General features: G+C 39.3%; 1 protein-coding gene across 1 annotated transcript; it reads left to right on the forward strand.

Moving 5' to 3' along the window:
• The first annotated feature begins 10,758 nt into the window (after positions 1–10,758).
• LOC113358998 (transcription factor MUTE-like) lies at positions 10,759–11,653 on the forward strand. The gene is made up of 3 exons (XM_026602699.1): positions 10,759–10,854; positions 11,000–11,470; positions 11,576–11,653. Exons 1-3 carry the CDS (start codon positions 10,759–10,761, stop codon positions 11,651–11,653), a joined length of 645 nt encoding a protein of 214 aa, XP_026458484.1.
• Positions 11,654–12,141: the final 488 nt, after the last annotated feature.

Genomic DNA, 12,141 nt, shown 5'->3' on the forward strand with positions numbered 1-12,141 from the left:
GATGGCTAAAGCAAATAACCTATCTAACCCAGCCTTTGTTGATTTGTTATACATGTACGTCTCCAAGAACACCATGGACAATTTCTCGAAGGAGTCAATTGAGTTTGCTGGTAAGTTGTCATACCATGCTAGTGCTGATCCTGTTAAGCTTTATGGGAAGTATCTGCAAAGTACTACCTCGTTTTTCTCCCAATGGGCAAGAACACGAGTGTAATACCGTAGGTGTGCTGCGGGATCGGAGGTACCTTTGTATGCTTGAAACGTAGGTACCGGGCATTTCGAAGGGATGGACTCCCTCAAAATTCGAAAGGATAACGGAGACGTAGTTTCTTCCTGTAGTACCTCTTCCAATCGCGCGCTTGCGTGACCAGTTTTTAAGCCTTGGATCTGCTTCCGCATTTTCTCTATTTGTTCCATCACCATGTTCACATTGTGAGCATCTTTAGAAAAATCTTCGTCGTAGTAGCTTTGGGAGAGCTTGTATGTTGAATCCGTCTCGTCTGGATCGTGATGTGATTTGTTTGCTCCTCTAGGTTGAGTTTCCTTTGGTGGGTTGATATCCACCCTTCGTCTTCCTAAGATAGATCCGTTGTCACGCCTCCGTTGCGGGAGGTGAGTTTGGGAACCTTCGATCTGTGTGTTTAACATACCTTTGAGGTTCTGACTCTCCTGAGCCATGTTGTGCATGGCATCTTCGTTATCCTTGTTACAGAGTAACAAAGCTGTTATTTGTGCCGCCATTTGATCTTCATTGTGTCCTCCACCTCCCTGAGGAGTGCTGTCGTCTGGATTTTCGGAGTTTTCCACTCATTCTTCTATAATTTGCGCGTCTGGATATATCTGAATTGGAGTTAGGTTTCTCAACCCTCGTCCCCTAGGGGCTAAGTTTCTGGACAACCCTGCGTTGGCGGCAGGTGGCTTTGTCGTAGTTGCATGCCCCGGTAACGGCATGTCGTAGATTGGTTGAGCTCATGATGTTTGCCCCATACCTTCAGCAGGAATAGGTGATTTGTTAGAAACTGTTCTTCTTGCTATTTCACTTTGGCCGTCCTCCGTTTCATTTCTTTGGTTTGCTTGAGATGGCTTTTGGGATCTCCCTCTTGTGATAGCTGGTCGTGAGGTTGTTGGTGCATCAGTTGGTTTCTGCATACCTTTGGTTCATGGTAACCTGCGGTGACAGAAAAGACGAAAAATTTCTGCTACTTGGGTGCCTTCGTTAAAAGTAGCAATTAATGCTCTGACACAGAAGATTATTAAGCAGCTTTTTCAGAAAAGGACTGAAATAAAGCTTTTGAAACACGGGTATTAAATGCTTATGACACCCTTGGGGAAAACAACCTTAAAACGTCGAAAACCAAAGAAAAAGGGGTGTCAGATCTTGCAAGAAACAGGGCTATTAAATGCGTTAGAAGATCTTTTATCCTTAAAATCTTACTGAGATTCCTCTGTCAGTCAAAGGTTTTCAAATCTGAAACGTGGTGTGCTGTTTTAGTAAAAAACAAACATTTTGGTGTTTTGTGAGTGTGTTTTTTGAAAGTTTTTTGTGGATCTGTAGTGTGTCACGGTTTTAGAGGCTATGAACTCCAAAAACATATACAAGAAATTGATGAATGAATCACTAGAGAGTGAAATTCACCGCTGAAACATAGACCCCTTCGTTTCAGAAGATATATAAGCAAAATATAAACTGTGTCTAAACTCCGGTGCGTGAGAAAAACACGGTGGGCGCCAGACTGTGACTACTCGTTTTCCCGTAGCCTACGTGATGTGTACATCTCAAAGGATCTAATACTAAGGAGTATCGATACCTCTGTTGAATTGATTAAGCTAAGCAATAAATGGTATCTAAGATCACAATAATAACAAAGAACATAAGAGTAATGTAAAAGCCTCTAAGTTATCATGAGACACAAGATGTAACGTGGTCCGACATTTGTCTACGTCCACGGGGTAATGAGTGATAGAATCGTATTAAGTATGTGGTGGTTACAAATATCTTAAATGCTTCCCAAAGTAATAGAGAGAACTCAAGTTGAAGTAACTACTTAAGTTCTAAACATTAAAGAGGTATAAGCTTAAGACTAGATATTCTCTCCTAGATATTGAATGCCCTTAATTTGTTGGTGAAGCTTGGTATTTATAGCCCCTTCTGCTCCTGGTATATCTTTGCTGCCTCTGGGTCCATCGTCTGTTGATATACCTTCCGTACCAGTGGTACCTTCGTCTACCGCATGCTTCTCCAGTTGTATCTCGCCACCTCAGCTGACCCACGATCCTTTGGGAACTACCCAGCCTCAGTGCGCGTTGTACCTTCGTTCACCGCTTGCTTTCGCCAATCGGGTTCTGACACGCTTCCTCTCTCCACGTGCTTTGACTCATGCGTGTAGATAAGAATCAGAGCATTTAATGCTGATTGGATGCGTCATCTACCTCTGTCCCTTTGCCAGCTGACCCTATGTAGACTAGCCTTTTTCTTCCTTTATCTTGAACGTTCATGTCCTTTATCTTGGGATGATATAAAGCAGATATGCGGAGGTATTGCTTGCTACTCAGGCTCCTATGTCTAGGGAAGACTATACAGTTTTAGACACGTATGCGTCCACTAAGATCGTGACACGTGCTCTGCAAAATATTGGTATTCACAACAACCAACACTAAAAGCAATATCAGGTCAAGTAGCTGTAAGATATATAAGGCTTACAATGATAGATCAATAGAGTTTTTGATCAACATTTACTCAATTATCATCTCGATGTAGTTTACCAGTGGTAGGCATAGGAGTTATTTTAGGAGTGGAGTTATCGAGGACAAATATTTAGACGAGATCTTTAGCATATTTCTCTTGAGATAAGAAGATTCCATCCCTGTGTTGTTGAATTTGTAAACCCAAAAACAATTTTAATTCACCAACATTGCTCATTTCAAACTCCTTTCCAAGGGAAACTTGAAATTCTTGTGAAAGTTTCTCTGATGTTGATCCATAGATGATATCATCTACATAAACTTGAGCAATAACAACATCTTTTCCACTCCACTTGGTAAACAGTGTTTTATCAGCTCCCCCTCTCGAAAAACCATTCCCAAGAAGAAATGAGGTCAGTTTTTCGAACCAGGCACGAGGTGCTTGTTTCAACCCATACAACGCCTTACTGAGTTTAAGGACGTGATCTAGGAAATCATGGTTTTCAAATCCTTTAGGTTGAGCTACATAGACTTCTTCCTTTAATGTACCGTTTAAAAAAGCGGATTTGATGTCCATTTGAAATAGATTTACCTTAAGAAAACAAGCATGAGCTAATAATAATCTGATGGACTCAAGGCATGCCAAAGGAGCAAAGGTCTCGTCAAAGTCGATTCCTTCGATTTGTGAGTATTCTTGAGCGACAAGTGTTGCTTTGTTTCTGACAATGGTGCCAAATTCATCATACTTGTTCTTAAATATCTATTTGGTGCCCACAATATTGATATTTGGAGGACAAGGTACAAGATTCCATACATCTTGTCTTTGAAATTGATTTAACTCTTCATGCATTGCATTTACCCATAAGGGATCGCTAAGAGCTTCATCAATATTCCTTGGTTCTACTTGAGAGAGATAACATCCAAAATTGCACAAATTTTGAAGTTGTCATCTAGTCTTTGCAGTAGAATCTCTTCCTCCAATGATACTGTTAGGATCATGGTTTCTTTGAACCTAGAGGTGTCGTAAGGGGACACATTCTTGTTCAACGGGTACATTATGATAAATATTTTTCTCCTCATCACTCGAAAGATCAGGATCAGTAACTGTAGGTGTAACTTCAACTGAATCCAGAACTTCTTTGACTTTCTCAATTCTCTAAGTTGGAGGAAATTCAGCAGGAGAAAGATCATGATGAAAGTCACTAGTATCATCAATGATGACATTTGCAGATTCCATCATTACTTGGGTTCTGAGATTAAACACTCGAAAACCACGACTATCAGATGCATACCCCAAAAAGATACCTTCATCACTTTTAGTATCGAATTTTCTTCTTTGTTCCCGATCTTTTGGGATGTATCACTTACTTCTGAACACTCTAATATAGTGTAAATTGGGTTTCCTACCATATCACAACTCATATGGAGTGTTTAGGGTTTTTGACCGTAGGTAGACACGGTTGATCAAGTAACATGCTGTGAAAACAGCTTCTCCCCAAAACCTCAGAGGTAAGTTTTTGTTATGGAGCATGACCCTGGCCATTTCCTGAATATTCATATTCTTTATTTCAGCGACTCCATTAGCTTGAGGGGTAATGGGTGGTGAGTATTGTTGAATAATCCCCAATTTATCATAAAATTCAAATACTTTGGTGTCTTTGAATTCAGTGCGACAGTCACTTCTAATTTTCTTTAGTTTGCGACCTTGTTCATTATGGATTCTATTAACAATAATCTTAAACTCACCAACGGTTTCATTCTTATGAGCAAGAAATTCTACATAGGTGAATCTGGTGTAGTCATATACCATAACTAAAGCATACTTCTTTCCTCCAACAGTAGATTGTTGGATTGGTCCAAAGAGATCCATATGAATTAAATCAAGCGGGGCTTTAGTGAGAATGTCTCGAGATGACTTGTGGTGAACTTTCGTTTGTTTACCCTTCTGACAGGCACCACATACACCATCAATCTTTGCATTGATTTTGGGAACGCCTCTAACAAGTTCTTGTTAATGATCTTAGTTAAGAGACGATAATTGATGTGACCAAAACGCTCATGCCAAAGATGTGTAGATTCCACCTTAGTCAAATTGCAACAATTACTAAACTGACTATCGAGGAGATAACAGTTGTTTTTACCACGAGTTCCTTGAAAAATTACTTTTCCAGTTTTGTCTACAATGTCACATCCATTTGCATTGAAGACAACTCTATGTCCTTTGTCACAAATTTGACTAATATAAAGAATATTTGCAGTCATAACTTTGACGTAGACTACATCATGGATTTCTGGAACACCGGGAAGCTTGATTGTACCCTTCTTGCTAATGTAGCAACAACTCCCATCTCCGAACGTAACTGGTCCTCCTTCAAAATTGCTTATGGAAACAAACCACAAAAGATCACCAGTCATATGTCGGCTACAACCACTATCGAGAAACCATTGAAAAGGCAATGTTGATTTTAAATCAAAAGCTCTCATACTAACACTACTTTTCTGTTTAGAATTTCTTGTTAGCATTGTACACCTTTTCAGATAAGTAAACAGTTGTTCTTCTTTCTTGTGAAGATTGCTCGCAACCTTTATACTTTTCTGAAAACATGTACATGTATGTTGAGCAAGATTGTGACACTCACAAAACATACAAGGGTTAACATCAATAATCTTATTTAATAATTTCTTCCATTTACCAAGTTTTTTAAAGCATATACTTTGTTTAACATTTGACTTCAAATCCTTTGCAATTTTTGCAACAAGATCACGGTTGATCCAGATTTGTTCATCCAACTTCCTTCGGAGAATGACAAGGTTTTTAGAACAATCTCTAAGATTGTGATGAATTCCTGGTGAAGCGTTTATAGAGACTTTACTGTCCATAGAGTCAGATCGCTACAAACAGAGACTTTTGAGGTCTTGAACGTGTTCGCCTGCTCTGATACCAATTGAAAATGCGGGGGTCTAACAACCTCACCCAATATTTCGTTTAACAATCTGTATGGACTAACTCTAATATACTTTTAAGAGAATCAACTAAACAGTCAGACTCAATCTTAATAACAAGTATATCAACGAGTTAATATCTCTATCTCTGGATTTAAATCTTACTCAAGCAATCTGCGAGTCTCGATTAAATACAAGAGAGATAAACTTGGATGGTACAAAAGACCAATATCCAAGGATCAATCAATTTCCAATCAACAACCAAAGGTTGGATTTCAAAATTGATCGATACAATGCACAACCTGTGATATTTCAATTACTATATAACAAAATATAATGCGGAATAGAAATAACACAGACACCAGAAGTTTTGTTAACGAGGAAACTGCAAATGCAGAAAACCCCCGGGACTTAGTCCAGATTGAACACCACATTGTATTAAGGCCGCTACATACGTCATTAGCCTACTACAAACTAACTTCGATCTGGACTGTAGTTGAACCCTAATCAATCTCACACTGATTCAAGGTAAAGTTGCGCTCCTTACGTCTCTGATCCGAGCAGGATACTACGCACTTGATTCCCTTAGTTGATCTCACTCACAACCAAGATTTGCTACGAACCAAAGTCGAAGACTTTAGTAAACAAATCTGTATCACACAGAAAAGTCTACAAGGATAGACAAAACTGTCTCCCACGGATAAACCTAAAAGTTTTATCTGTCTTTTGATAAAAAAATCAAGGTGTATAAGAACCAGTTGATAAACCGGACTTATATTGCCGAAGAACATCCTAGTATTATCAATCACCTCACAATAATCTAAATCGCATGGTAGAGAAACTAGATATTGTGGAATCACAAACGATGAGAAGAAGATGTTTGTGATTTCTTTTTATCTTTCCCTATCGGAGATATAATCTCAAGTCAATTATTCAATTGAACTCGTACGATAGAAAATGGCAAGATCAGATCGCTCAACTACAAGAGAAGTAGTTTCGTCTGGCTTCACAATCCCAATGAAGTCTTTAAGTCGTTAATCGACAAGTTCTTGAGAAGAAACCTACGATTAAAGGAGAATCGAATCTAGCAAACCAACTAGTATCACACAGGAGGTGTGGGGTTTAGTTTTGCAAAGTTGCTAGACGCCTCCTTATATAGTTTTCAAATCAGGGTTTGCAAGCTAAGTTACCTTGGTAACAAAGCATTTAATATTCACCGTTAGATGAAAAACCTGATTTATCCAAGATAATATCTTTCAACCGTTAGATCGAAACTTAGCTTGTCACACACATTAGGTTTGAGTAACTGTACCTAAACGTGTACATTGGTTGGTTCACAAATGGTTGACCAATGGTTAGCCATATGAGTGCTTTCATATTAACCGTATTCATATTTCTCATAACTAGTTCAAATGACTCATAAGAACTAGATCAAGAGTTGTTCAATTGCTTAGGTCTTTATACATAGACACAACTGAAACAAAATCGGTTTCATTCATTTGAATCAATTCATGAACAATATACCCACGGTTTGCAAAGATTGCATTCCTTATAATTTATTGTTTTAAGTCCATGAACTATCGATTTGAGAAATAACTAGCTTGGGTACACGTACGGGTATGCGTACCTTAGCTACCGGATTTGAGTTGGTTTTAGTCTCCAAACTCAACAGACTTTTTCGGGTGAAAAAGTTCCGCCAGTACGCGTACAGGTACGCGTACCTAAGGTGACTGGTTTTTGAGTTCGTAAACTTCAAACTCAGCAGAATTTCACGGACGTGAACTTCCGCCAGTACGCGTACCTAACCTGTCTCCTTCACCAATACTTCATGCACACATATGCACGCACTTAGTTTTCGGCACATGGATTTATACACTAATGTGCGAACACACTATATGCTTACATCCATAGGTGGTTACATATTCTCAACTCTACATTTCAATCATTGAAACATTCTTCTATAATGTTATAATAGTCGTTAGACATAAAGAATCGACTATCGTCATCAAAGCTATTTTCAAGATTGAAACGTCATCATGACTTTCGTCACGGGTAAAGATGAAGATGGTTAAAGCAAAATCTTACCAACACGTATTTCGAGAAAAAGATAGGCGAGTAAACTCGGCTCGAAATAGCAAATGTGTATGTATGAAAACTATCATACTTATACGAATTTTGTCTCAAGAGTAGGAGATATAGTAGATAGAATTTTGAGTGACAAGATGAGTTCAAGTCTCCACATACCTTTTTGTCGGATGAAGTTTCACCGGTTCCTTGAGTAGTTCTTCGTCTTTGCAAGATAATCGCCATGGAGTCTGGAGCTCAACTATTCCTAACTATCCTAGACCGAGACTTAGTCATAAGTATACTAGAAATCAAGACATATAGTTTTGATCACTAACATTGACAAACATGCTTGAGATAGCAATGCATGCGAGTTCGACCGAGCAATGCTCTAACAAGACTGACGTCATAGCCATGAAGATTGAAGTCATCCTTCAATTGGTTGATGAACTGTTCATCAGTTAAGTCCTTGGTAACCTTCTTGTCATTCCTACATGAAAACGGAGGAGAACCATCAGAAAAGATAGATAAGAGCACGATGATCATGATGAGAAGGACTATCAACAATAAATAAAGAATCAATAGAAACACTATCCTCATCGGAAAAGTTATGACTCACACACCTCTTTTCGGTCATAGAAGGAGTTGGAGTGGCCATGGAAGAACTAGACAAGAAACAGGAAGCGGAAGATAGGAGGTCGGATGATGAAGATGAAAAGCGAAAATAGCAACAACAGCAGCAGTACCAGAAGAACAGTAACAAGACTTAGGCAAAACTAGGGTTCTGGAAGAGGGAGTCTAAAAGACGAAGATGATCAAAAACAAAGCAGCAATGGGGGAGAGGTGGTAAAAGTAAGGAAAGAGGAAACGTCTGCTCTAAAAGGGATGACTGAGGAATCGAGGAGTTAACTGCTGAATTTATATCACAAGCAGTTATGACCGGAGGAGAAGGTAGCAAGTCATAAAGGTAACATTAATGGGGAACAACATGGCAGGAAAAACGGCATGGCTAGAAGCGTGGAAGCCGAAGCAGTTTCTTCCCATCGTGTCAAACACACGAGTGAAAGAAGGGGCATAAATGTAGGTGTAAATAATCCACAGACCTAGGTGGAGTAACCCTAGGCTACACCGTACTGATGATAAGGAAGGAGCATAGCACCGAATCATTCCCCTCGGATCTGGGCACGAAGAAAGAGGTATACGGAAGAGCTCGAGAAGCTAACACGTGTAAAGATGAGGCTCGGATGTGATGTCTGTCGGACGCTAGGGTAATAAGTACACTGACAGGGTAGTTGGAGAAGATAAGAAGAATCTGGTCAAAGTGGGACCAATAACTAATGACATCGGGACAGAGAACGACATCGGGTCAAGCTGCATCAGATGGTCGACATCGAGAAGAAGGATATCGGGAGCCATGTGTACCAATGTCGGGCCAACGTCTCGGGCAGAACATCATTGGTCACCCGAGAAGAACATCAAAGAAGATACACTATGACTCACACTGTATTTTGAATGTATCAACATGTTAGCTATAAATAGAGAGCCTTGTAGAGAGCAAGGACCAAGTAATCCAGTGAGAGGGAGAGAACACTAAGGGCTTTGTGGAGACAATAAAGAGTTTGCTAGTGTAAAGATACCATTTGTAACCTTGAATCAAGGAATAAGATCATCTGTTTCACTCCGTGAATGTAGGTATTCATACCGAACCACGTATATCTTGTGTTCATGTCAATCTCTTACTTGTTTACTTAGATTATGTGTTCTTGAGATTCATTGGGTGTAGTTGTAGGAATTCCCACACCTACAACTTGGATGAATTCGGAAAACAAATAGTTATGGTGTATGTTTGTTGGTGGATAGAAGAAGATTAATATAAATAGGATGGAACTACAACACGTGAATAACGGTTAAAAATGTATCCGTAGTCGTCCGTAGTTGAGACAATCGTCCCTAGTTGACTCGGAATGTATCCGTAGTCGTCAATAGTTGAGACAATCGGCTCTAGTTGACTCTGAACCGAGCCTCGACTAAACCTGTGACAACCGTCTCAACTGTGGACGATCGGCTCAAACATCATCGATAATTTGCCATTTTCGCGTAGACGGGTAAATGAAAAACTCTGGCTTGTCCCACTTGACTTGTTCTTACAGATTGAGACTAACAGAATATCCGCTTACTGTCCTAAGATGCCTTATTTAGTGCACTTTTGAGGCTGGGAATTCTATCGGATGGGCTATCCTTATCTATAAGCCTAATGAAATCCTTATGTGATGACACAGAATATTTGAGGAAATGGGAAGTACACCAGTACAGTTATGATGGTCAATCTCTTCATATGCTACTCATCAATTGCAAGCAATGTAGAGGTTGAGATTTCCTCAATCATCCCCCCAACTTCCAACTCTATCCACCCGGAAGAGGGTTGTAAATTGTAATATCTTATTAATGCTTTGTAATGTGATTCTAAGCACTCGGAAATACAAAAACGCTCTATGTCCAGTTCTATCGCATTACTGGCTGCACAAATATTATTCATACTTGGATTTGGCATTCGCCCAAAAAAATGTGTGGATAATAATGCTTGGACGGCAAATAGAGGGGTAAGGGTAACTAGGACGGATGAATAGCATTTCATTCACCGCTTTCTATGAATAAATTTCTTCCCAAGATAGGTTGGAGCCTTCCTATTCTTTGTTATTTTCAACTCTCACGTAATGAAACAAGGAAAATAAACGTGAAATGTAATATGTGAGAGAGAGAGAGAGAGAGAGAGAGAGAGAGAGAGAGAGAGAGGAGGTAAATATGCATATAAGTAAAATCACGAGAGTGAAACACAAAAGCATTAAATGAGATGCATAACTAGTAGTGAACGTAGTCATGGTTAGTTTATGTTCCAACATGCACCCACGTAGAGAGCTACGTATAAATTACTTACCGCATATGCTCATCGTTGTCTATAAATAGATAAGTTTGGCGCCAGTGTTGATCACTTACAAGTTTGGACAAAAGAACACTCAACCAGCCTCCTAATAATCGAACACACGGAAGCAGCATCTAAGGTCGATCGACATGGCTCATATAGCTGTTGAGAGAAATAGAAGAAAGCTAATGAATGAACACCTCAAGGTTCTTCGTTCCTTGACTCCTTGCTTCTATATCAAAAGAGTAAGAACATACTTATGAAAAATGCACATAGCAATTAGCATCTGTATATATATTCATTATTTTGTTCATATTTATCGATAATGATCAATGATGATGTTGCTGCTGTTTTGTATTCTATCAATTGTCATAATGTTTGCAAATAAAGGGAGATCAAGCTTCGATAATAGGGGGCGTAATAGAATTCGTCAAGGAACTGCACCAAATTCTACAATCTTTAGAATCAAAGAAGCGGAGAAAGAGCTTGAGCTCTAGTCCTGGACCAAGTCCGAGGTCAACTTTGCAGCTAATAACTCAACCTCCTATTTCTCCCCTTCCATTACCTCCGGACAGTAGTAGTCCCTTTACTACTGCTGGGTTTCCTGACGATCAACAGATTCAGCACAATAATACTGCCGTTCGAGATGATCATCAGCTGGCTGGGGCATCTTGCAACTCTTCGGTCGCAGATGTTGAAGCCAAAATATCGGGTTCGAATGTTATACTCCGGACGGTTTCAAAAAGAATTCCTGGACAAGTCGTTAAATTGATTGAACTCTTGGAAAAACACTCGTTCGAGATACTTCATCTTAACGTTAGTAGCATGGAAGACACTGTCCTACACTCCTTTGTTATAAAGGTACATATACGCAAATGATCACAGTTTCTTAGTTTGTAGCTTAAATAGATCGCATGCTACTTATTTGAACAGACATACTAATTTTTTTGGCGCTACTGTAAACAGATTGGCCTTGAATGCAAACTTAGCGTGGAGGAATTAGCTGTGGAAGTTCAACAAAGCTTCAACTCTACCTCGAATTAGTATATATATGTAGTTAATAAGTGCAAGATCCTCATACATGCATGCATGTGCAATGGGGTTTGTAAGCTCACATATTTGGATATGATACTCTTCTCAAGCTTTGTTCGAATACCATTATTCCAATTTGTAAAACTACTAATAGTATTAATCAATGGCTGAAAAGCAGCAAGCTATTCATTAGATATATAAGAATAAGATGTTTGTCGAGAGAAAATTTTAGGGTCGGAATAACTGGATTGTTGAAGGTCAGGCATCATCTAACCTTAAACGAAGCGGATGGGGAAGATATATAAACTTTGATTAGTATGTACAGGCGTCTTGCATGACCAGTTACGTACGTACGCTAAATCATCTGTTTATGATTGTACCCTAGTTAGGTGCGTTACGCTGCTGTTTTTCACCGCAAATACGGAACTATCTACTCGAAGAGGCAAATGTAAGATGGAAACCCCCACAATCATCATTCATGAACAGTATCTTAAGGAAGT

The sequence above is a fragment of the Papaver somniferum genome, chromosome 3, assembly GCF_003573695.1.
Source record: "Papaver somniferum cultivar HN1 chromosome 3, ASM357369v1, whole genome shotgun sequence".
NCBI classification, from domain to species: Eukaryota; Viridiplantae; Streptophyta; class Magnoliopsida; order Ranunculales; family Papaveraceae; genus Papaver; species Papaver somniferum.

Excerpts from the sequence above, each read along its gene's own strand:
- LOC113358998 (XM_026602699.1), top strand. The coding sequence starts at position 10,759 with ATGGCTCATATAGCTGTTGAGAGAAATAGAAGAAAGCTAATGAATGAA. Across the intron at positions 10,855-10,999 it reads CTTGCTTCTATATCAAAAGA|GGAGATCAAGCTTCGATAAT; the intron begins GTAAGAACATAC and ends TTGCAAATAAAG. Across the intron at positions 11,471-11,575 it reads TACACTCCTTTGTTATAAAG|ATTGGCCTTGAATGCAAACT; the intron begins GTACATATACGC and ends TACTGTAAACAG.